The sequence below is a fragment of the Tinamus guttatus genome, unplaced genomic scaffold (genome assembly GCF_059628265.1).
Source record: "Tinamus guttatus ecotype Peru unplaced genomic scaffold, ASM5962826v1 Tinamus_guttatus_pri_ptg000411l, whole genome shotgun sequence".
In the NCBI taxonomy this organism is placed as follows: domain Eukaryota; kingdom Metazoa; phylum Chordata; class Aves; order Tinamiformes; family Tinamidae; genus Tinamus; species Tinamus guttatus.
Window position 1 is genome coordinate 297,139 of NW_028288945.1, and position 27,717 is coordinate 324,855.

A 27,717-nucleotide genomic window follows, 5' to 3' on the forward strand; every position below is an offset into this window, starting at 1 on the left:
ATATTGTCCAGGTATTCACAAATACAATTCTGACATTTAAAAATTATGAATAAGTGATCCCCAGTGAACACAGGTGTTTTGAAAATATTAATGTAATACAAAAAATAATAAAATACACACTCAAAAATGGTTTAAAACATTGTTTAAAGCAGCCAACTGACATCTCAAAAAGCATGCTTCTAGGAGATGCTCCTAAAAGGAAACTAAATGCTTCTGTCCACTTCTAGATTCCTTTGCACATTTAACTAAGTAGAACAAAGTAGAAGAGCTGGATGTACTTATTTCCCAGAATAGCCACAGAGAACTCTGTTTGCCATATATATTTAAACTAAGTTATCTCAGGAGAAAATGGACATAATAAAAATGCTATGTACTAGCTTACTTCTTAAAGCTGTTTATTATTCCATCATTCCTTTTCTGAAATATCAGTTTTTTGGTTCCAAAAAAGAGTAGATTCTTCTCGGTAACAAAAGCAAGATAAGGACTCTTTATTTCTGAGTTTCCAATTTGAAAATTAATACGAGTATGCTGTTTCCTTCTAATAACTACTTTTACTCCGCTAAAAATACTGACCATACTAGAGAACTAAATCAGAAAAAAAAATGAGTATATTCATCAATTGAGACGGTGTATCTTAACTACTGTATTAAGCAACATACAGTAAACCTAACTAAGAGGTACTAAACCCTGGAGTTGGAAACTCTTCATTCAAACTAAAGAAGTTTAAGAGTCAGAAAATTAAAAAATACAGAAATGTATACATATCTCCTGGACATTTTTACCGGATCGAGTAAAAGTAGACTTGTTTTAATATGAATGGTCCTATTTCAATGTATTGCTTGCAAAGGTAGCAATCTTACTTAAAATCTTTGGTGAATCATTAATATTCGTGATACAGCTGCACTTTCAAATTAACACTGCAATTTTTCCAAATCTATATTTTGAAATATGAAGTTTCACAAATCATTTCAATAACCAATATAATTCCTTCTAGCCACACAGCAATATTCCAGTGCTGGGGAAAACCAGTTCCTCCAATCTGTATTTACAGAGTGCTTCAAGGTAATTCAAGATTAAAATCTCTATGCAAACAAAAGATATACCTTGGCATCTCCATCAGGCAAGAAGAGATAAGCACCGCTCTTATCCCGGTTACTTGTAGTTCCATACCATGCAAACTCCACCTTCATTTGATGGTTTTTACCATCTTCTTTTGTATTTATTTTCTAAGGACAGAGAATCACATTTGAAATGTTTCAGTATACCTAGGTTTCTCTAAACAAGAGCAAAAGTTTCAGAGAAAGTAAAATGGAAATGTTTCAAACTATAGGGCAACATACCTCCAGTAGTCCGGACATTCCAGAGAACCACAGTTTCATATAGGAGTTCTCTAAAATTATATTATCTGCAGAGTTTTGCATCTCTTTTATCTTGAAAATGTTGTCTGGCTTCACCTGCATATTATTCCTTCCACTCGTATATATAGCATAATCAGCTAAATCTGCTTCTGAACTCTGAGCCTCCAAAAGCTGGTAGGCTCCAAGCCCCAAAGGTGGTAGATGTGCCAAGAAAGAGATCTGTTGGGAGTAAAAAAAGGAGCCTTTAGTAAAATAAAAATTAAAATTATCAACCTGTTGCACCAGATTAACTTTCAGTGCAACTCCTTTTGCTACCACAATTATAGAAGAGCTGAGTTTTTCCCATTTTCCAAAAATAAATAAATAATACTCTAAAATAAATAGCTGAAGCATGTGAAGAAAAACTAGAGAACAAAAATTCTTCTGTTACTAATCTAAACAGAGCTATGATCACTGTTAACTTAATGCAGTTAACAGTTTTCAATCTTCTTAAAAAGGAATGTTACTACAGCTTGCAATTGTAAGCAAGTTTGCTATGCATTAAAAACAAATACATATGATGTGGAGAATCTTATACTGTATCTATACACTATATACCTATACACCACTCAAAATCCATAAATTTAAAAAAGGAATATATAATTGAATTGTCTCATTTTTACTTTCTACTTATTTAGAAACTATTATAAATTCTGCACAAAAGAGTAATATAGAAGGTAGATTTCCAGGGGAATCTGCTTAGAATGGGAGTTACAGATATGTAACTCTCTTTCTCCTTTTTCTACAGCCTCTGCAATTCCCACATTATGTTGACTAATAATAATTATCCCTTTGGAGAAGCCCAAGAAACACTATTTGAATAATCTTTATGGGTATATCGTTCTGAAACAAATTTAACTTGACTCACAGAGATCTATAGGTATTGAATCCTAAGAATTAATAAAAACAAACAAACAAAAAAATGACACACTCCTCCAGTTTCTGGTGTGTGATAACTGGGTATAATCTTTTCTGATGTAATTCTGTACATTATGTACATCATGTAATTTTAAAATTCTCAGATACATTGTTGGATTCTAAAATTCTCAGAAACATTGTTTAGAATCAGAAATAATAGGTGGAAAGAAAACCATCTGTTGGGCTTGAGTACAGAGGAACGGAGATTACAAGCCTGCCTCCCGTATTTGGAAGACAAAAATTCGGAATACAACTGCTTGAGACATCATATCTAAAGATTTAAGAAGTCTTCCTATCAGAGTGTTTGAGCTTATATAAACTGTGTGATTGTGCATATGAATAACCCCTCGGAAGAAAAAGTAGTTTTAGAACTGCAGTTTTAGGAAGAAAAGACACATTCAATATTTTACTCTCATGCAGCTATTAGCTACTAATTAACTCTGCACCTAATTGACCCTTTCACCATACTGCATAATTTTATGGAAATTCAATATCTAATCACTTTAAGAATTTTTAAAAATTTATGTTAAATATACATGCTTCTTTTATCCTTAAAATGACTGAATTAGTGACAGAAGACTGAAATGCCAATAGATGATGTGTACTTTTCATTAATGTGTCATTTTTGTTCTAACGTGAAGCCTCAGTACCTCTCAAATAAAAATACTTTATTACCTTTTACTTAAAGTAACATACCTGATATGCTTCATGTGATGCTGTAGTTGCTCCATCCCAAACCGCACTAATTTGGATAGCAACAGGTTTTCCCAAAGGAGATAATAATGTAACTCTGGGTGAATTCACGTTGACTGAAACCACTGAAAATCGCTCTTGTTCCACAGGATTATATATCAGAAGGTACCTGCAAGAATATATTTGCCAAATTATCTTTCTTAAACAAGCTTTTATGGGTTTAATACTGTTGTACATAAACTATACAAACAAAGCATTAAAACAATGTTAAAACAACAGGTACATACCACAACAAATAAGTATGTAAAACATAACCAGGAAACAATGAATATTTAACATCAATTCTTGACACGTCTTTTCTTACGCTGTTATTTTTCAAATATTTCAAACAAAAGGAATTTTGAAAATACCATACAATAATTCAGTTTCACATCTTAACCTTTATATCCATTATAGTTACAATCTCAGATTGGATATTGAGGTTAATCAAATGTTTTTATTCTGTTTTGTTTTTTTTCAGAATGAATTATTAATTTTTTTATCCACAATGCTTTTGTGGTTTTTCCTTCGTTTAAAACATAATTTAGAAACAATGATGTAATGAACAAAACTTTGTGTACGTACATATATATGAAGTACATTCTTTGAAGCAACTAGCTTCTCTCTGCTATAAGGGAAAGTCCAAAATTATTAAAGTACAAAATTTTATCAAAATTCCCTATGGCAACTGTTATATACACATTGAAATCTATTTAATTGGATGTATATGGAATAGCTAATTTTTATATACATAAAATTGCTCCCTGAAGTTTCTGTCATTTCATACTTTAAAACAAATAAATAGAAGCACACGTGCCTCTCAATGAAAAACCCTCTTGCCAAAATTTCTAATGCCTTCTTAAATTTACATCAGAACCAATATTCTACCTTCAGCCTCCTTGTTGTCCTTTTCCATTGTAAGACAGCTTGCCTCTTCATGAAATCCTGTCTTTCATCTGTTCCCAAAACTTCCATCTATTACTTATGAAATCACTCCTTGAGGGTTTCTTCTAGTAGGTTCTCATTCTCTCCCCAGTTTTCAATGAAGTTGTGTCAGGTGTTTACTAGTATTTTTCCTTCTCTTTCTTCCACTTCTTAACTTTCAAATTCAGTTACCACCTTTACAGATCAAACTACTTCATATAGAATTGCTTATATCCAAACTAGAAATCTCTGTCTTTCAGGTCTTTATCTAGAATGTCATCTGTAAGTTGAGCCTCTTTCCAGCATCTCACATCCTGACCGTAAGTATTCCTTATTCCTCATCAGTTAACTCAACACCTGGGTATGCCATTTTGGCCCAGTTAACAAATCACTTTTCTCTTTTCTTCCATTAGCTCTGAATGCACATCAGAGGCTTTTCTCTAAGGAAGTGCTAGAGAAGAATGAGCTTTCCTAGCACCTGTGATCTACCTTGAAGATGAAGTCTGGAGAGACTTAGGGAAAGTAGGAAATTATATCCAAAATCGTGAACTTTGGACAGGTGTCAGGGAGAAGAGGCAATAGTTCATGGTTAATAAGGAAGAACAAGTTAAGCTTCTGAGATGCAACTTCAACACGCATGCAACTTCAACTTCAGCACAAAGTCAAACTGCTAACTTAATGCAGCACTCAACTATGAATGCAATACAAACACACCAAGGATAACACCTTTCCACTTTCTCCGTTCAGCAACCCTCCTTTCACCCTGCACTTTTTTTTTGTAATATTCCTCTAGTTTTAGCAAACGTAGTTTTGCTCTGTTGCTATCCAGAATCCTTATCAACACTGACCAGTTCACCATTTTCTCATTATTCTTTCACTGACTCCTTTTCTTTACCATCAAGCTTATTTTCAACTTCATAGCGCTTCAAATAGACCCTATTATCTCACAGTCAGTAGGAAAGGTCAACTCCAACTTCTCAATTGTTGAATCGGCTATGATCAAAGACTCTATTAGTTTTGTCAAATAATAATCTACAGACTATCTGTCACAGCTTGAAAGAGCTTTCCATAAACAATATTTCTTCCTTTAAAGCTGCTCTTTTAAACTTCTTGGGCTGAACTACTATTGACTGTTAAACATAACAACTATTTTCCTTGCATATCTCTGTGCACCCAGCTGTTGTCGGTATTTACTAATACAATCAAAAGTGCTTTAGGAGGCTCTCTTTTTATCCAGTTTCACATCGAGAGCTCAAGGACAATATAAATAATTAACAGGATCCTAGATTAGCTTTCAAAGTCTTTGACAACTTTTGCAAGAGTTTGTCAGAGCCTCCCCAGACTCGTCTAAATCACATACTTTATTTTACTTCAAGTTTTTTTTCTTGTTTAGATAGTGTCCATTTCAGTGTAACATTTTTATAATTCTTATGGAATCAAAACCAAAGTAAAATAATACTGCACTTAGCCCAGTCTTTAGAAAGTAACAAGACTAAATCGTTAGAAAGTAACAAGACTAAAGAATAATACTGAAATATATTTAAGAACTACTCATACACCTTGAAAAAAAGAGAGGACTGTGTCAAATACAGTATTGTACTATGAGACGATCCAACACAAATGGCCAGAATAAATTATCATTCTTATGAACATAACATTACAAAAATACGTTCCGTTTATTCTTTCTGTGAAACAGAAATCCTCAAACCATAAGGCCCTGTGCTATAAAATGCATTAGAGATACAGTTCATTTCCAGTAATGATGTATGTCTTAAATTTTAATTATCTGCCAAATAATATATTCACATGAACATATTTCCAAGAACTGTGTTGATCTTCTCTAACAACTTCAATTACTGGTGTGACCAAACAAAAAACTCAAGACTAAAAATTGTAATATTATCAATGTACATCCCCAGACTACTTTTCTTTGATATTAGGCTAAAACAAACTCTAGTTGTGTCAAAGTACATACGCTTTGCACCTTCTTAAATCATTGCATTATAAGTGTATTATGCAATCAGACGAAGGTAGTGAGAACAGGGCAGATTTCTGACAGTAGAGACTTGTCTAGATGTCAATATTTTGTTTTCAAATTTTACTTCAGTAGAATTGAAGTACTTGGAAAGATGCAATTGTTACCTATAAACACAAAAGCACTGACTAATGCATTTAAATCACGTTACCTCTGAAGTATCACTCAGTTCCTACCCTTAAGTAGCACCTCACTATAACTAGAAAGAAATAATTGAAATTCATTATGAAAGGACTACACTAAGCTATAACACTACAAAGAATGTCATCCACAAATGCAGAGTATGGCTCCTTAATATATGTAATGGAACCGCAGTTACATTATAGAAAAGCAATGTGACAAATGTGGCAAAAATAGGAATAATACTCCCTTTTCCAGAAGCAGTAAGTAGTTATTTTCCTTTCACTATTTAGATCACTAGTCTCTGGCAACAGCAAAATAAAAATTATCCAATCTCTGGGGAAGGGGAACAAAGAGAAAAATGTTGATGCCACCAGTAAGATTCTAAGGGAAGATTTTACTCAAAATATTTTACTTTGGAAACACCAGTTTGGCTGAGCCATTTCATTTATTCAACAGAAATAAATGAGAAACGGGTGCATATCTGAACCCAGTGCAAAATAGGATGCAACCTGCATGTGCAAATAGTTGCAATTTCAGAAGAGCAAATCCTGCCACTTGTTTTTCAGACACTTTTAGAAAGACACGCCTCAGGCTTTTTTTTTTTTTTTTTTGGACCCATACCTACTGGGATCTCCGAAACCCGTAGAGAGTATTTTTTATTTATGTAAACTTGATAATCTTCCTTAAACAACCTAGTATATGACATTAACGAACTTGTCTATTAAGCATGTACAATTAGTGTCAAATATGGAGTATTTTGAGTAGCTCACCATGTAGCAAAAATTTAACGTGTCTAACCTTTTTCAGCAATGCTAAAAAAAAGTTATCATCTTTAACTTGACTAACCTTCTTCAGTATAACTTAGAAAATTACCATCTCTTGTGCTTACTTCAAATAGCATCTTTAATAAATTATCAAGAGGGAAAAAAAAAAAAAAAGAGTTTAGCTATATTCACAAGATAGTGAAAGGGGGAAAAAAGCTGATCCAAGCCTCCAACAGCATTGATCCTAGAATTTCTGAACAGCAAATAGTTTCTTAAACTATGAAGAGCATCAGTACTGCAGACTATTGTTCTTTTGTTTCCCTGAGATGTGTAAGTATATGGACATACATATATGTACGCACAAATTCACCAACAGCACTTGTCACTAGAGTACCTTATATTTTTAAAGTTCATTCAATGCTGGCTTTACGAGTGATGCCATCAAGTGACGCCAGAAATCAGAACTCGCTACAAATAAATGTCAAAGATCATAATTGATAAAGGATTATCCATAATACCATCTCTTAATACATAAAAACACAAAACAGTTTAATACACCAAATTTTGTGGCTCAATAGAGAACAGTTACTTAAGTGTGCTTTAAGGAATAATTACTTGAGGCACTCTAGCTCAGAATCTGGTCATTCTAACTGGTTTCTTTCTGGTAAAATTGACAAATAAATATTTCCCATGATAATTCATTGGAACCATTTCTCCAAGCACATATGGTCAATTTCAATGTGAAGTTGCAGAAGCAGCACCTTTCCTTGAAGCTGGCTAGTTTCTCTCTCTCTTCTGATATAGAGGGTAAGCTACAAAACAGTTTTATAAAAAAAGAAATACAAAGAACTGCCCGTAATACATGCAAAACTGAGAAAGGTTGCAAGAAAAAAAAATTAGAAGGCCAGACAATATACTACATCTCCAGTCTTGTACTGAAGAATAAAAAAAGAACAAATAAAAAAACAGAAGCAGGTAAACTTTACTTAAATGTCAAAAAGGAGAAGAAAGTGAAAGTGAGAGAAGACTGCAAACACACAAGAAAATACTCAAATACTTAAGGACAACGAAGTGTTTCTATTTATGTTAAAACTCAAAAAAAAAAAAAAAAGAAAAAGGAAGAACTGGTGGGTAGAAAGGGGACTACACTGAGAAAGGTGTTCAGAGTTCTTGGAAATAGAATGGTTTTTGAGGCACAAGATTTCTAAAAAAAACCCTGAGGTTGCCTGAACAAAACATCTCCCATGAATGGTAAAATAATGAAAGCTGTCTAGATACCAAAAGAGTGATCAGGAGAGAATCAAAACTGGTCCTTATTTGAAAATGCACAGGAAAAGTTTACTTTAAAAGATATAAGATATTGCACCATTTGTCTTCGTAGCCACAAAAACATCACTAAAAAGAACTCTGTGATTTGTGTGGTATGTTGGAACCTTAGAAAGCTACATCTGGTAGCTAGAACTCTTAAAAACAACAGCAACAACCATCCTGCTGCTTAAAATAGGTTTTTATTTCTACACCCATACATTTATGAATAATTTTTGTGAAAATAAATGCCATAAAAATGGGACAATGCAGATGTTCACATTATCATCTGAAATCATCTAGTCATGTTGCTCTTTTGGTTATTCAAAAACGAGCCATTTTGTCCCATCTTCATCAAGAACTCTGCACTTAATATTCCATTAGGAACAAAATCAATCAACAGAAAACTGTGAAAACCTATGATCATGACAATGACCTTGAGAGAAGTTTACTCTTCTTCTGTAACTCTCGCATCAGTTACTAACACGAGTTTCAACCAAAAAAAAAAAAAGTTTTTTCAAACTGTAAAGGCAACTTTCAGTCCTAATCAAAACAAGAAAGTTAGGAAAAGGAGAAAAGTTCTGGAGGAAATCAAAGTCTCATGCATGAAAATCATACATTCAATCTATTTTCCTAAGATATTCAAACCTGATTCATGCTTTGTTCAAAGAAAATTTGACTTCAAATACATTATTTAAAGCAATCTTGCTTTGTCCATGAGATAAACTTTGCAAAGCAAAAAAAAAAAACAAAAAAAACAAAAAAACACCCTGTACATTTCTTCTAACACATGTAAAACAAAAAACAAAGTATTATTGAAAATACTGCTAAGTCTAAGATTCTGTTTTACCTTAAATGCTAGCTGGCTCACAACTGTCCTTTTATAGTGCTAGATTCTGTGATAAAAGAAAAGTAAAATAATGGAGATTAATTTATCGATATATTTTGAGTTAAAAACTTCATAGGACTCTGAAGTCTCATTCTATACATTTATGAGGACCTCTCATTGGGTCCAGTAATGTTTAATCAGAGATTTAAAAGTGTTTTTCCTCCTAATTCACATTCTCAAAAGAACCAAAGTAAAATCCACACGTAGAATACTCTAGTACCAGAGCACTCTCAAAGCCAAAAAAAAAAAAAAAAAAGTCAAATAAAACCAAGCAATTTGGATAAATTGGACTTTTAAGATTCAGCGTATTATGCATTTACATAAAAAATGTATAAAAACATATACATAAATGATGTATGTTACATATAGAACCCCAAATTTTCTGATTTTCAGAAGCATCTTGACTGGAATGTTCTTACAGACAACTGATATGCTAGTACAAATCTCAGTGGACTTCTTGCTCTGCTGAGCTCTTCACAGATGATAAGAAATCCACCCATACTAGGAAGTGTTTTAATGCATGACTCTACAAATATTTAGCATATTAAAAAGTTACATCATCTAGCACTTCGGCAGTTTTTTCCTGTAAAAAGATACAGAAACATCTACCCTCTAATAAGGAAAATATCTGCCAATAAATAGATAAATAGAGGAAACAGTGTCAATAAAACTTGTCAGAGAAAAAGGAAAAAAAAATCCTAAATAATATATATATTTTTTTCCTATATGAAAAACTGAAAATATTTTTTTCCCATTGCCAGTTGGTCCTGGAAACTAAAGAATCAGACCTGAATTAGCTACCAATACTGTCACAGCTACAAGAAAAAAGAATTTTATACTTAGGCAACAACTCTTATAAGCTTATTATATAAGAAAAAAGTTGTTTCTTATATAGCAGAATATTAGTCTTACACATAGCAAAATATTAACATAAACTTTATTTACCTCTTCCTAAAAAATATATTTTTCAGTTCATGAAAAATGCCTAGAAAATTAAGAGAAATCTTAATCTCTATTTGAAACTATAAGCAAAAAGAAATATTTGTGAGGCTTTTAAAAAATATAAAAATAGAGGTGAAACAGAATGTTATACACAAATCAATTTCTTCATTATAAAAATAAGATTTGTGCTATCAAGAAATAATAAAGAGACAAAAACCAATAAACTGGCAGTATCACAAGAACTCAGCGGGTATTCAACCAATGCAAGATGAAATCATGCTACAAACAATTATACTTAAAGAGGAGACTAAGCGCTTAATTTAGATTTAGAATAGATCTACACAAATTAAGACTACTCATTCTTTCTAAAAGCAGTAATGACTGGCAACTCTCATTAACAAACAAGTAATTAAAAACAGTGACCGCATGATTAGGAAAATATTCCATTACCCTCACTTTGCATTTTTAGAATTCTGTATGACTTCAGCAATGCCTTTCCTAAAGTTAAAACCTAAAGTCATTTTTGGGCTAAAGTCAAAAGGCTTTTCATCTGTTAATAAAGGTAAAGGAACTCATACATGGCAATCAGTTACCTCCTACAACTGCCCAGATACACATTTATTAAATCCATAGCTCCAGGTAGAAACATATGCATAGGGTATACATGTGCAATTCATCCTTACAGTCTCACAGGAAAAAAAGGACCTTTGTGTGGCCTCCTCAAAAACAAACCATTTAAAATCCTCAAAAAAACAGCAATCACAAACACAGACAACACCACAATAAGAATTATAAATTTTGAGAACACAGAAAACCAACATCAACCTAAGACAAGACTTAAAAAAAAAAAAAAAAAAATCCAGATACACATACTTCCTATCACTTGGATGGGTCTCTCATGGCACATATATCCTATTCTGGAGTACAAAACTAATCTCCAATTAAGGATAAAAGGATTAAGTCCAAGGGCACTATTTTAAATTTTTCTTTTACCACAAAGTTGTGAGGTGTTCTGAAGTCCAAGATGGGCTTGAAGCCCCCTGACTTTTTCAGGATCAGGAAGTGCCTTCACTAAAATCCTTTCCTTGTTCCTCTTGTAGTGCAGGCTTTATTAATCTGCATTTAGAAGGGAAAAAAATCTGATTCAGAAGAACAGAAAGACTTTAAGTACGCCATATCATTTCAGTTTGTGCCTTGGCAGCCTTGGACTAACTACAACATTGTCTCAAAGCAACTCCAATAAACAGGCTGAAAGGTATGGCCAGTGTCTGGAGAGGAGGAAAAAGAAAAAAAAAAAAAAAAAAAAAGAAAAAAAAATCTATTATACTGAAAAGGTTCATCTTCTAGTCCCAGAACTGCTTCAACAAACACATGCATACCATTCAATTTTCAGTTGTACTCAAGTTTTTTCTAGCATATTTCTTCTTAATAAACTGTTTTAACAAAAGAAAACAAATCCCAACTTTTTTAGATGATACACATGATTTCAAGTACTTGAATTCAAAGCAGTACAGTAAAAATGAGTTTTGAAAAAGCAACAAGTAAGTTCACAGAAATTTTTACAGTGCAAGAAACTGCAAATAAAGCTACTTTCTTCTTTACAAATGATAACAATTTTACTCAAAAAAAAACCTCAACAGACCTCTGTTTTTAAAAGCTACCCCTTACATCTAAACACCTACACCTAAGCTTATTTCTCGCTTTACTTTCAAATTTCCCATATCAACTTCTAATGAAATGACAACCATAGCAGTTAACAGGTAGCTCGTTTTGAGATAAAACTGCTAATATTAACACAAGTATTAAAAATTCATGCTCATATAAACAGAAACCTCTCCAAAAAAATAGCTTTAAGTTAACAAACAGCAAGAATAAGAGATTAAGTGGCTATGAACTATATTACATACACTCCCACCTCCTCTCCCATTCAAACCTGCCAATATAGAACTTGCCCATTTGGTCACAAATGTAGTTGCACAGCCATTAACATCTACAGACAGAAGGGCTTGGGTTTTATTCATTTTGAAGTAACTTTGCCTTTGCAACAGTTCCTCCTTCATGAGATGAAGAGGGAGAATATTTTTTAATGCATTACACAGTAATTTAGCCAAACAAGGCCTTGAATTTACTACAGACAGCACAGGTTCACGGCTGTTAATACAGTCATCTGAAATACTGTCACGTACCTAATCAGGTAGTTAAACACTGAGATTAACACTAAAAAAAAAAATTAATAAAATTTATTTAGCCCACATAGCCAGCATCTCAAAAACTAGACAGAGTTCTTTATATGCAATCTCACAGTTTTTTTTCTCATTTCTAAACTACCTGTAGTAGTGTGCTGGGAACATCGGTACTGGATTAAGGGTTCTGCTTTTTAGCTGAAGAATTTTAATGCTTGACGTGACTATCCCTTAAAGTTAATAATACAGAGGTTTATTTTCCGGGAAAGCTTAAGACACTTTTGCGTATACTATTTCAATCCAATTAAATATGCTTAAAGCTAATATTACACTTTTTTTCTGGGAAGGAAATATGCTTATTAACAATGTATGAACTGCCACAAATATGTTCAGCCTCATTTTAAATGTCATAGCATCTTTTTCTTGTTTTATTAAAAAGAATTAATTTACAGTTCAAAACTCATTTCTACTGTCTTTTTACTGTTTCAGTCCATAATTATATACAAATGCGTCATTTACCTCAGAATTCATGTAACTGCAAAATGTAATTAAAATGTATATGATTAGAAACTCAAAAGCCATCAGAGTTCTTCTCTTGTAACTACACTGGACAATTTCTAGATTAATTTTACACCAACATAGGCAACACAGATTAAAAAAAAAATTGATAGACAAGAATATTAAAACATTTCCCAGATCCATAGTATTCTTTTTCATTCTGCAAGATACCATTATTTTTGTCTAAAACTTTTATCAGTTGCTTCACATGATTAGAACAATTTTTCCTTTCATCACCTTATACCGACTTCCTTGTCAGCTAAGCTATCTTTCCTGTAATCTTCCAGTTAAATAGAATTACACAGACAAGCTCAACTAAGAATCTTTAGCCTTTGTACATGTACTCTATCACAGAATGATAGAATCATTAAGGTTGGAAGGGACCTCTAAAGGTCAGCTAGTCCAACCCCCCTGCACACGCAGGGTCACCTAGAGCATGTGGCACAGGACTGCGTCCAAGCGGGTTTTGGTTTCATATACTATATGCAATAACATATAGCTTTAATTATGGATTATTATGATGTGTTCAAAAAGAATCAGTTAGTACACTTGCCAACTGTTTTCTTGGAATGTAACCAACCTGCATTTTTTTTTAACCTTTTGAAAGAAGTGCAGATTTTGGCCCTAGCAAATGGCATATAATTTATGCCAAAGCCTTGCTCATGGATACTGAAATAAGGATAATAACCCAGATTATCTTGTCCCCTCCTCATTTTGGAAAAACTGAACTTTCTCTCATGAGATAGATGTCATTAAACTACTCATTCTAGTTTACCCTATTCAGAATTAATCCCCTAGAGAGCTCAAACATTTGAGCTGGTGCAAAAAGGTGTATGCTAAGCTACTAACCTAGCATAATAAAAGCAGGACAGCATACCATTCTTCTGTGAGTGGCAGAGTACTGACCTGTAGGTAAAACTTAATTATTGTAAATTCTAAATCAAAGAATCTTAGAAATGTTCTCTACTCCTCCTTCAATACCATAGTAACTTCAGATCGAACAGGATGCTTGCTCTGTACAGTGGAGCCAGTTACTAGGTCTCGTTCAGTCTTGGGTTCACCATGTTGTCATCAACAATTCTAGAAAATCCAAGGTTCTGTACAAGCAGCTAGGTCAGGTATTTGGTCATGTACCTCACTTCTCACCAACACCATCTCCAGCAAATGTTGTCAACAGACACAGCTGGCAAATCTTGCCATTCATACTGTCAACATATCCTTAGACAAAAGCTGTCAGATTAAACTGGATGGCAAGAGGTTCAAACTGCATGGAAGTCCAGTGAGTACAGGTCTCTTGCCATGTGAGAAACATGACCTCTGGCAGACTATCCTCAGGAAGCAAGGATTACATCAAGAGACAGAGTGCTCTCACACACAGAATTATGATGCTGTATCCAATTTCACTAGCCCACTAATAGCCTCTGTTTCCAAGATGCACTGTAATGAGAGGCGATACTTGGATGTTCACTTGCTGCCAGACCTATTTAATAGTTTCAGAACAGTACCAAAGTGGTTGTGTACCTAGCTGGATATTTACTTGTGAAAGCTTATTTGTTTGGTTTTGTTTTTAAGCTGGAAGTGACCATTTAAATACATACGTGTGTGTGTGTGTTTGTGTGTATATATATATATGTATATATACACACATACACATATATGTATATAAATTCTTTCATGCATTACTCTATGCAAAGTCTGCAATAAGTAGCAAGATATTACCATAAATATCTTCAGTTCTAGCTGCTAATTAAAAATAACATTGACAAAGTTGAAGGATTCCTTAACAATGAAATGTAATAGAAGCTCCTTTATGTAACTGACCTCCATATGTTCTAGGAAACCAGGTGTTATAGCTTGACTTCCCTGATTTCCTTAGACTCTCAGCTAGCTCTCTCATCATGATACGTGGCCCCTCAGAAAACGTGGGTAAGGGAACAACGTCAACTAGAAGTCTCTTTGTGAATTCCTCATAATTTCAGGTAGACATTTACAGATTGCAGCCTTCTGATAACTTTGTATTTAAAAAAAATCAAAATATGCCATCTATTGTGCACAGTTCTTTACTTCAAACTGTCTGAAATAACAATATTCCAGTGAAAAACTAATGGGGAAAAACAAAAAAGAACACAAAAATTTAGCGAAGTTGAAAACTATATATATGATAACTGAACTGTGTTGAAATTACATGGTGCAGACCAAAGAAGAAAAAAGAAATAAAGGGACTAAATTTTGAGTGTCTGGTAAGAACAAAATAGCAAGGCAAGAAACTATGTCAGACACGTACTTTTACGGAACCCAAGAAACAAGGATGAGAACAGAAAATGAGACTGAATTAATACTGAAGGAATTACAAAATACTTTTCAAAGTTGCTGTCCCCAATCCTTTCAGAGCACATCACAAAAATTCAAGGCTTCATCATCCTGATCTTGAAAGCAATCCTAATCAGCACTAGCCAGGGAAAGGTCTGTTAGCTACAGCTGTATCATACACCACTTCCCTGGGCAGCCTATTCCAATGCTTGCCCACTCTTTCCGAGTAGAAATTGTTCCTAATGTCTAACCTGAACCTCCCCTGGCACAACTTGAGGTCATTTTCTCTTGTCCTATCAGTAGTTATTCTGGAAAATAGGTTGACGCCCCCCACCTCACTACAATAAGGTCTCCCCGGAGCCTCCTCTCCTCCAGACTGAACAACCCCAGCTCCCTCAGCCGCTCCTCACAAGGTCTCTGCTCCAGCCCCCTCTCCAGCTCTGCTGCCCTTCTCTGGACACGCTCCAGCACCTCCACGTCCTTCTTGTAGTGAGGGGCCCAACCTGAACACAGTGTTCAAGGTGCTGCCTCACCAGTCCCGAGCACAGGGGGACGGTCACTTCCCTGGTCCTGCTGGCTACACTGTTCCTGATAGAAACCAGGAGGCCCTTGGCCTTCTTGGCCACTGGGGCCTGGTGTTGTCTCGTGCTCATCCGGCTGTTGACCAGCACCCCAGGTCCTGTTCTGCCATGCAGCTCTCCAGCCGCTCTGCCCAGGCCTGCAGCGCTGCCTCGGGTTGTTGTGACCCAAGTGCAGGAGCCGGCGCTTGGCCTTGTTGAGCCTCATACAGTTGGTCTCTGCCCATCGATCCAGCCTGTCCAGATCCCTGTGTAGAACTTGCCTACCCTCAATCAGATCAGCTCTTCCTCCCAGCTTGGTGTCATCTGCAAATTTGCTGAGGGTGCCCTCAAATCCGCTCATCCAGATTGTCAATAGAGATATTAAGGAGGACTGGCCTGAACACAGATCCCTGGGGACCACTGCTCGTGACCGGTCGCCAGTCAGATTTAACTCCATTCACCACCACTCTCTGGGCCCGGCCATCCAGCTGGTTCTTCACACAGTGAAGAGTCCATCTGCATAAGCCATGAGCGACCAGCTTCCCCAGGAGAAGGCAGTGGCGGGACTGCGCCAAAGGCCTTACTGAAGTATGTAAGTAGACCATGTCCACAGCCTTTCCTTCATCCACTAGGCAGACCACCTGGTCATAGAAGGAGATCAGGTTCGTGAGCCAGGACCTGCCTTTCATGGACCTCTGCTGGCTGGGCCCGATCTCTGGTTGTCATGCACATGCTGTGATATTCCTTCAGGCAGGAGCAGAGCAGCCACAAAAAATGCTAATCTGCCAAATCTAGAAATATTCAGATACTATCGAGACCCAGTGTTTTTTGAGCAGTAGTGCCTCAAGTAAAAATTATCAGACACATTCTCCTTTAAACACTGATCCTTTCCCCTCCTCAAGATTCCTTTGTTTAAAGGAAATAGGAATGGATTAACAGCAGCAACCTAGAATTTCAGTCCTTTCCAACTTAATTTTTCTCCAAGTAACATTCTTCACAGACTACCACATTTAATTATACAAAAAATTATACAGCTAAGAGTAATAAAGGAATATTGCTAAAATGAGGTCTTACTAATACCTTGCATTTAAGTGTTTAAGTTTTTCTTGGTAATTTTTTTCTCCACTTCATTAAGGAGCTAAAAGGGTTTTAGTTTAATTAAATAGTAGTCAAAAGCCTGGTGAGACTGTTCAGTTGCAAAGTGGCGGTCATAATATGGCTTTCAATACTCCACAAAGTAATTCCATTAAAACGCACGTACTACCTTTATCAAATTATAGCGTCACAAGAAGATGGCAACAAAGAACTATAGACATATGAGATGAAAAGGTAGGGGAAAAATGATGCCAAATATTTGAAAAGTGATACCTATTTACACTTCTCAACACAAAAATCTTGGAGATACTTTGTACTAGAAGAATGATTACTGAGAAATACATTTTTCCCTCTCTTCTTATTTTCCATGTAATCAAGTTGTACTAGCTCTCCTGTACAGTTCATTCAATCAGCAACTTTCAGAAGCGGCAAAACATTTGACTAGAAGTAAGAGCATCAAACTGGAACCACATACAGAGAAAAGTATATTGTAAATTACTCTTGCAAAGCTGATTCCTTCAACTTTCAAAAAATAAGAAAGGAAAATAAGTAATTAATTAAATTCAAAAGAATACTGTTATGAGCTTCACACAAGCGGTCTGTAATTCTCATTTTGTTGGTCATATGAATCACTTTTATAGGAACGGTCGATTTACAACATAACTTCTTTTATAAAATCTTCAAATGAAGATGCAAAACTACCAAAAAATAAATTCAGCCAATTAAATAAATTAACAATCTTGTTACAGTTGTAAAGGCTTATCATTTACTCCTCATCATAATATATTAGAATATATTAACAAAAAAATCTAGAAAGGAATCTAAAGAAAATCCATGCGGTGGTCATGAACAATAAAGAATAATTATGAAAGTTTCGATGAGAATCAGACAGCATATTTTAACCTGCTGAAGCTTCAAACTTCAATTTGAAAAAAAGATCAATTACTGTCTTAGGACTGAAAACTCTGAACATACTAGTCATTAATGACAGTTTATCAAGTTATGTTCAATATTTTACTGAAATTAACATTTCACATCTTTTCCTGCTATTTAAAATGCTTATATGAATATTCATAATATTTACATATTAATTATAATCTAAGTACAGTCTCAGCTAACCTAATCAGCTTTTACACAAATAATGAAGTTAGTTGAGATTAAGAATACAACCAGAGAGATAGTAAAACACCCAGACAAACTAGGTTCCCTTCTAAATGGAAACAGACAGTTCAACATTCAGATATTTAATCCTAACAACAAAGCAGACACGCAGTAGTGTACACGAACATTGCTTAGATTGTTTTTCTTTCAAACACAAAGCCATTACAAAAACAGGCTTGAAGACGGCTTTACAACATGAATCCTTTCCTATATGCAGTGCCAAAGCTACTGCTTCTTCATTTTATCTCCTGTAATTCTGATTACACACTCTGACACAGGAACTACATATTATGCAACTGTATGGTATCTTCAGAATGCCAGACAAAAACTAGTTAGCAGTTATTCACCAATGTCATCTTCTTACTAAGCTGAGGCAAATTCAGAGAACAGCAGCAAAGAAGGCTCCCAGGATAATATCAATTTTAAAGTTAAAAATCAGAACATATAGATCTGCTTAATATACAGTTACAAAGTAGAACAAGCAAGTGCTTGAAATGCATAAACACCAGAAAGGAAGGCTTGTTTAGTATACTATGTGTCAAGGTAACAGGCACAGCAAATGCAAATAAGAGATATTTTGGGGTTTGAGATGGGACAAAGTCCTTTCAATAGTCGAGGAGTTTTCCCAAACAAGGAAAACAGAATCACTCAAGCTATCCTGAAATGGCAGGAAAAGCATCTACACTGTATCCACTAAATATCACTTTATTACCACTTTATACGGTTTTCTCCTAACAAAGCTGGAAAAAGTGTTTGTTTGCTTGTTTTTCGGAAAATCATCATGTTGTCCAAGTTACCATCTTAGAAAACAAGTAATATAATCTGAAAGCATCCATTCATTCAAATAAAAGATTATAACTCAAAGGGAAGGGGTAGGGAAAGGATAGGGTAAGACTATTCTTTGCATGACTATCCTATATTGAAATTTGTACAAATACTATTTTTTTCCAAAGAATATGATTAATAATGTTGAAGAGTAACAAGCATTCCAACAGAATGTAAACTTCAAGAGTTAGGTTTACTACCTTGCCAGAAAGCTTTACTACCTTGGCAATTGCTAAAATTACAGAAATTAAATAAATTAAATATAAATCTCAGCAAAAATAATGCTCACTTTTTAAAATGAATCCTGCCACACAACAGGTCTCATATCCATGTGTCTTATTTTATTTGGATGTTACCATCAACTTACTGAGATTTTTTTTTTAATGAATGCATTTACAGGATGGATAGGGAATGTTCTCAGGTTCTCACTTGTGACTGAGAGTTCTGGAACTACATATTAATAATGAAATAAGTGTTCTTAATATTTAGAAAGGCAGAGTTAACAAAAAATATATATTCCTATTTGATCTTCTACCTCAATGTAAATGCAATACAGTATCTATAAATCTATCTGTAAGTCCAGACTTGGGCTTACAAAAACTGCAAGTCTCCTCCACAACATTAATTCACCCATATGTAATTATTTTCAGTTAGAGCTTCAGGAATAATTTATTAAGCATTATAATACTGAAAAAGCCACATAAAAAGACTGCTATACTTTGTGCAGACGAATTAGGAATATCTGGGAGAAAGTTTTGTGCTCTATTTCAAATAAAACACACTAATTTTAGCATAACATGCTAAATTACATTTTGCCATTATTTTGAGTGAAAAGTTAGAACAGTAACATGACATAACAAATATCAAGTAATGAAAAGAACACGCAATCTCAGACGCTGAGTAGTAGGGTACTCGTTTACCTCGGCTGCGAAGTCAGCTTTATAACTGTCTTGTGCGGCAGAGAATCTTGCGAGGACTGCACATCATCCTACAACAGAACACCCTTGAATTTGCTTTTGAATGCAGATTGATGTACATTAAATACACAGGAGCTTTAGGAAATACAAAACCATGCTAGTCACATCATAAATAGAAGTCTATTTTACCATTACACAAGAATACGTCAATCTCACATTCTTCAAAATGATTTTTTTTGTTGTATGTTAAGATAAAAATTCATGAAGTTTGTAAATTAAGGACTGAAATAAGAAAACAGTTAATTTTACTGTTCCTATAAACTGAGAAGGGAATTGTATAATAGCACTGGAAAGTATTTATTATTTAGTACTCTTAAGTACACCAGGACCCAGAGCTCAGTTCTACTGAGATAAAAATGAACCACTGCTCTCACTGTTATCTTAGTCTCTAAGCAAGATAACACATAGACCAAAAAACTATGGAAGATGAAGCAGAAACACATGAAATACAGGAGTAAGATTCCTAAATTGATACTCATTATTAAAATTTAAAATAAAATGCAACATTATGGAAAAGAAACACAGAAAAGTCTTAGGAAAGAAAACTCTTGTGCAAAGAACAAGAAAACTCCCCAAAATCGAGCTTCGGCCCACTCCAAGAAGCAATAAAAGCCACTGTTTCTGAGTCATACTGACTGACTGGCTTATAAAGATTTGGTATATGCATGGTGAATATATTAATGCTTGCCTTAACATTATGTTTGTCCTATCCCTGTACTGAGCTTACTAGCAATAACTGTGCAATCTAAAACTTTGTGCACAGTCCTACTTTTATTTCTCCACATCTTGAAATAAAATTGAGCCCATAACACAATCTAGTTTAAAGGAAATTCTAGTAATCAATTCACTGTTGTATTCATATGTGTTCAGTGGTAACTGTTATAACTGCAGACTTTGGAAGCAGAGTATAAAGACCCCAGTTCCTCAGACTACTGCAAAACATCCTCGAAGTCCTGTTTTTCAAATCCATTGCTAACTCGCTTTAATATATTCTCCCTTAGCTCCACTCAAATAAGATTAGAATACATGAACTCTAGTGCAATCAGCGCCAACATTACACTTTATAGTGTGGATCTCAGATCACTTACGGTTTCTAAACCATATTCTTTCTCAGTATATTTTCTTCCAAGCAATATAGGTTTAATTTGTTTACTAACTTAAATCTGCAGAAGTTTTATGATTTCCCCAGTAATCTAGTAGGCACATAAATACTAGCTGAGAAAGCCATATGCTTCCATATATAACTAAAAATTAAGAACAGCTGAAAACATGGCAAGCAGCATTCTTCTGGGATCCTCCTTTTGTGTATTATTTGCAACCTCTTTCCACTGACACCAAGGAGTGCCATTTCTCCCTGAGTATATCTACCTCAGTGCTATTGGCCTGTTTCTTGAACTATGTCTCTTTGACTCCTTTTCCTTTCACAGGCAATATCTGCTTCCATCCATGAAGCATTATCATTTGTGCTCCTTGACTCTCTTCACATTGATTCTGAACAGCCACCCCTGATCAACCCATGGTATCGGCTTCCATCAGCTACTTTCGACAATATTTTAGAATAAGCATCCTTGGACTTTCTACTTGCTCAAGGTTTGTAAATAGCTCTTTGCAAAGATCTTGAAAATTCTCCCACTAGCAGTCTTTAAATCACCCTCTAAGAACCTTTTATCATGGTATGTACAAAATCGCAGAAATATCAGGCTTCTGCTATTTTGCAGTTACCATACAAACAGATAATCAGCTGTTTTTTCCCAACTTATACAGAGATTATAAAAGCATATATCTAAGCATGGTCTCTGGGATCTGTGCTTCCACAATGATAATTTAATGGTGTTCTTGCCTATGAGTGTGTCCCTACATGGTACATACAGTTTAAACATGAATTGCTGCTCCATAATCCAGTAATAGCCTACAAACTAATACAGCACAGGAATAATGAAAGTTTAGCAAAATGCCACGTCACAATACTCTCCAATATAATTAAGAGCACATATTTAAACTGAATAGTTTTCTTTATTCCATGAATGAGAAATTTTTTAAGGTACATAGTTGTTTTGTTAGTCTTTTTCCAATCATGAGAAAAAAAATATATAAGCCAGTATGAATGCATAAATAATTAACATCATACCAAAGTCACAGAGATATAAATGACTATTTTGACTTTTTTTTTCAACCTATACAACTGGAAGACTAATCTAAGATATCACAACAGGCATATATCTTAGCCATATACATCGGTGTACTACCACCACTAATTATGTTGGAAGTACCACATAATCATGTATCAACAACTGTTTTAATTCTGCTGTGTTAATGCGCAAAAGCGTTGAAATATCTCATTTCCTATCTATTCCACGTGTAGTACTTCCTAAGACTACCTAGATATCATAGTAAACTGTCTTTGATTGCAAAGTGAAAAAAGGAAGCATTTTAACAGAGAACAATATCAGCAAGTGTGCTTCTTTAACGTTCCCCTATGTAAATCGGATCTCAAAATGACATATCATACAGAATGCTAAAGGTTGGAAGGCACCTCTAGAGATGGTCTAGTCCAAACCCCCTGCTCAGGCAAGGACACCTAGAACACGGGGCACAGGGTGGCATCCAGGCGGATTTGGAAGATCTCCAGAAAAGGAGACTCCACAACCTCTCCAGGCAGGATCTGTTGCTGATTTTGCTCTCTGTAGAATCCCATTTCAAAAGGTCAAGGTCTTATCTGTAATTGGTCTTGCAAATCCAGCCTGGGCTCATATTCCACCAAGACAGAAATTTACTTCTTCTTGTATTTCTTAAGCAACAAGCAAAGTAAAACTGCATGACGCTTTACAGTGTATATTTACGTATACATAATGCACGTTGCTGAAATCACCAACAAATGCATGAAAATTAAGACAACTGTATTTACTGTGTCTTTCAGAAACTGGAAACAGCTCTTCCTCAGCTCTTTATAGAATAAGTTTTCCTTTTTTATTTTCCAACATGTCCCTTTAAAGTCAGCAGTGATATGTAACATATTTTTCAGTACATACTAATGGTCAACTTCAGTCTGATTGAAAATCCTAGGCAAAATTGTATTGAATATATATTGGTATTCAAATTTTAGTTTTGGAAAATATCAAGAAAGATAACTCACCACTTTAAGGAATGGGGTTGAAGCATCATAATTATAAGCATCTTTATCCTTTAGGATAAGAACATGAGCAGAGTCAATTATCACTTTCTTCAAGTTCATTAGAGAATGGAAAAGCCTGTTAAAATTTTTAAATAGCGTTAGTTATCCTAAGTTGTCTTTAATCAGAGTGACAAACATCCAAAAACAGAAATACCAAAAATAAGAGTTAAGGGAAGAGAAATATAATTTCTAATACTGATGAAACATCAGCTTAAGAACAGCTGTTTAGAAGAACTGCTGCCCAGATTGCAAAATGTGGAAATATTCTGTATTTTCCTTACATTCCTATCTTGCAACCTGAAAATTAGATACATCTCCACCCCACTGTTGAAATGTATGCCTCCAGAATACCAGACACTCTGTTTTATATATTTGACTGTCAGTTCCTACACTAATGACAGCAGGCCTGAAAATGTAATCAGAGTCAGAGAAGCCAACACAAACACAGAAATAACACATTTAAGCAATAATCAACACTTCCATTGATTCAACTGATATGAGATTTTTGACTTCATAAAAATACACAGCTGCACACCTTTATACTCTAAAATGAAAGACACTATTTTATTAAACCCTAGCCAGATAAGTGCACTGCACATGTTATTACCTTGACTAGATGCTTTAATAGACATTAAATTGATATTTTAAAAAGGGACATTTATGTAATTTAAAAATATTCGCCATTAATATAGCAGCTTAAGAAAAAAAAATAGAATGTGCTAAAGACATTTTAGATAATGACTTATTTAATGGCCATGCTCTGCCATTATGAGTTCAATTCACCAGGTCTAGCAGTGCTTAATATTCCAATATGTACGAATTTCCTAAACAAAAGCATGATTACCTTAAAGGTATATAGCTACCCAGTCACATATCATAACACATATATTTCAAAAAGAATTTCACTACATACTGAAATATTTTGCCATTACTCAAAATACTGAGAAAGCAGCTTACCTAGAGGATACAACACAAATGAAGTAATATTACAAATAAAATAGAATATTGACAGTGTGAGAGAGATTTTCAAGGCTGAGGGTGGGAAGGTTATGGGGAGAAAACAGGACAGTGTTTCTTGATTAATGCGTCTCTACACAGACAGATATGGTATACATAACAGTTACTACCCAAAATAACAGCCTTATAATTAAGAATTTATTTTGAAACCTCAGAGAAATTTTGTTTGGAAATAAACAGGATTTTTAGATTTTTATTCTATAGGAGTAGGAAAATATTTCATAACTCATAGGAGTAAAGCGAATCAAATCCACCATTCTTGTAAAAATATCGTGATTTATTCACATGAACTAACAATAGATTATGTTGCTGAACGTAGCAAATGTGTGACTGTGTTACATTTAAATATTTATGACAGATTACCTTGTGCCATAATCTACAACTACCCAATCTTTGGCTGTTCCTGTAATGGCATCATGATGCTGAAAGAGTCCAAGGTTCCTCCTAGCCTCTGTCAGCAACTTATAGTGATCCACTGAAGGAAATGTGCTCATCTTGTCAGAATTACTGGACTGTACCAAAGCCAAGGAGTACAGGATCTCAGCTGACCTGAAATTGTAGAGAAAAACCATATATTTATATTCTTTAGAAAGGAAAAAACAACACACATATTACCTGGGGATAAAAAAAGGTTTGCACACAATTTTCCTTGTACCTAGTTGCAAGAGTTTTTTAAACATCTACCTTGTATATCAATTGTACCTTTTTGCCTATTGCTATTTTAAACAGTTAAAACTCCTGTTGCACTTCATCTTTTTAAAAAACCTCATTCACTTTGTGAAAGACTTCAGTGATGAGAAATACAACTATAACCTAAAAATGTCAGTACAAAAATAACGAACTACCTTCACAAATGTATGAAGTATATAAATTAGACCTTAAAATGGTCCATTAAGGACAAACTGGGATATGTACAATTAAACACCAATAAAACAAATTATCAAACAAGCAATGTTAGGTTAAAAATGAGTAACTGTATTATCTGTAGATTCTATGTAGTATGTATTTTATCTTTTGTACTTCACTCAAAAGTTCCCCCAACAACAGTGGTAGCTCGTTCAGCTGTTCACAAAACATTTGGCTAAAAAAAACCCGAAACAACAAGATTCTAAGACCCTTAGACTGAACACAACACAGAGCCCTCCTCCCCTTCTAGTACTAAAATATTGTCTTACATTTTCAGTGGTTTTACAAGAATCTTAAGCGTATTTTTCAAAAACATTAATTGCCAATCATACTGAAATGCCTAACAAAAATATGTTTGTGGAAATTTTTTTCAAAAACCATCTGTCTGCCAACATTTTCTAGCATTTCTTACTAAAACCTGCCTTTAAGGGGAAAAAGAAAATAAAAAGGTGTCCAGTTCCTTTATTTTATTTTAGTTAATGAAGTCTCTAAAGCTTGATAAAAATGATGATTATTGTTACAAAAAGCAAAGAAAGCAAAGGCAAATCTATTAGCTACTAACTAGTAAACACGCAAGAAGAACAGAAGGTGTATGAATCAAATTTCTCAATGCGTTTACTTTTCACTGAAGTGACAAATCAGAACAGAAAATGACTGCTACTTACCTCCATTTCCTATAAACACTAGCTTCTCACTTCCCAAAAACAATCTGCTCTGCCAAGTTCATTCCAGTTATGCTGCCACTTGGTCTTTTATCTAGTAATCTCACAATGGCAATATAATAGGCCTACATCTTCAGTTCATACTGCTTCTGCAACTTTACTGTAAAGCTATTTTCTTTAAAAGAACACTTGAACTGCTTTGCACTTCAGAAAAATAAACTGATTCCATTTTACAGATCTAACTAATACAGCAGTCTCTTTGATGCAGGATTTTTCTTTCAAGTTTCAATTATTATTCTAAACATTGCAGTGGCTCAATGGTCAAAGATACCCAGAAGTAAAACCACAAGAAAGACTTCGCTAGAGAACACTTCAACATAAAAGTAAGCCCTTACATCCCTCTAATATATCTCAAAAAGCTGCATAAAACTTTGCTATTCATCACCTCTGATTCAAACTACTAGAGATTAGAAGTGTGCGTAAAGCAGTTACCACAGACTTAATTCTAATTTGTCCCTGAAAAAATATGTTACCTGAAGAAATATTTTGCGAATAGATCAAAAACTGCTTCACTGAAGTCTACACTATGTTATCTTCATTTCCACTTTTATAAGTCTCCTAAATAAGTTTGACAAGTATTTCCAAAGTCCAAAGTGCAGGCTGTTTCTACAGCTAAAACTGCAGCCACAACTAATCTTACTTTTTTTCAGTCTTAACACAATTTTGCCCTGATTGGATCTATTATGAATGAAATTGCAGGCTGTTTTCCTAAGATATCTCCAAAAATGCTCATCTTTTCATCCTTCTATTATCACATTCAAAAAAAAAAAACCCTTCATGTCAGTAACTCCATGGCCCTTCAACAGCTATTTAAACCCATCCATCTCCTCTCCATTAGCATTAGGAAGCTAACTCTATCTCCAAACAGCAACCACTCCATCTCCATTAGAAAACCGTCTAACTTTGAAAAGGGACAAACCCAACAGTTAAAAACAAAAGATGAAAAATACAAAAAAAGAAAACTAACTTATTTTCTTTCTTAAGCAGATATTCTTCTAAGTGGGTCCTGAGATAGAACGCTGCACTGCAATTTTTTTGGCTACTACGTAGAAGTGTTAATCCTGATGGAAAGACAGAGAATACATCAAGAACAGAATGTACATATAGGTGCGCTGAGAAAAAGAACTACCAAAGACACTAGTAAATGGTGTGAATTGAGTAGATTTAGTCTGAGTCACAATTGCATTCAAAAATCTTGCTAAATTTTAAGATTATTAATGTATCAATATCTTTTGTTATTTACTCTTATTTGTCTGAATACACCAGGTAATATTTTTTAAAAAAAATCATCTCAGGAATAGCATTTAAAAACACCTTTGCAAAAAATAAAGAAGCCTGCAGTTTTACCATTTTTATCAATTTAACATTTTGATACGCTGCTGGTAAAAATTCCTTTCTCAGAACTGGACATCATTAAGAAAACAACCTATAATGCAAATAAAGGAACAAGTCTTATAAAAATGTAGGATTTGTTGTATATATAGATATTTTTAACATAAATATTAATTTTTAAAATACGTTTTTATCATTAAACATGATAAACCTACAGGCTATCCTCCAATTTTGCTAAAAAGAACATTTCCAGTCAGGTCACTCAGGTTAATATTCCTTTTCCTCAATAAACTGTTTAATAAAATACAACTATTTATTGATAATATAATTAAGACCACAAGCATGTCACTTCTACAAATATAAAAAACCTCCAGATACATAAAGCATAAAAATAAATCTAATTTTACAGCACTTGAGAAAACAGTTTGCATCCAAATATTGCTCCTTAAATCTCAGCAACATTCAGCCCTATAAAATTAAAAAAAAGAAGATTTCCAAGGAGATTAAAAAAAAAAAAAAAGAAAAGAATGTATAGAAGATGTTCAGGAAAGCAGCACATATGCTGCACAGAATGAAGGGCTCACGTAACAGAAGGCAAGAGTTAGAACACCTGATGAGCAGGCAGGCCATGCTAGATAAGATGACCATAGACAATAGGAAGAAAATACAAAACCAACACTGAAAGCAATATTGAACAACTCTTACAGAAATAAAAACATGAAACAGAACATCAATTTCTAGAGCTTTCAGCATGCATACATATGCATTGATCATTTTCCAAAGATGAAACACTGCTGTAGTTTCTTCTCTCGTGACTTGTACTTACTTCACTATTTTTGTGTTCTCTTGCACAAGGAATATTCTCCAGTC

The 27,717-nt window shown here is 34.3% G+C and overlaps 1 protein-coding gene across 1 annotated transcript in view; it reads right to left on the reverse strand.

Moving 5' to 3' along the window:
- Window positions 1-27,717, reverse strand: part of MAN2A1 (mannosidase alpha class 2A member 1) — a 115,433-nt gene that overhangs the window by 38,377 nt on the left and 49,339 nt on the right. The window contains exons 10-15 of the mRNA XM_088531371.1: window positions 24,251-24,436; window positions 22,832-22,946; window positions 19,642-19,709; window positions 3,012-3,177; window positions 1,341-1,577; window positions 1,104-1,226 (exon numbers count right to left, since the gene is read on the reverse strand). Coding sequence (XP_088387497.1) covers window positions 1,104-1,226; window positions 1,341-1,577; window positions 3,012-3,177; window positions 19,642-19,709; window positions 22,832-22,946; window positions 24,251-24,436 — 895 coding nt within the window. The remainder of the gene's footprint in view (window positions 1-1,103; window positions 1,227-1,340; window positions 1,578-3,011; window positions 3,178-19,641; window positions 19,710-22,831; window positions 22,947-24,250; window positions 24,437-27,717) is intronic.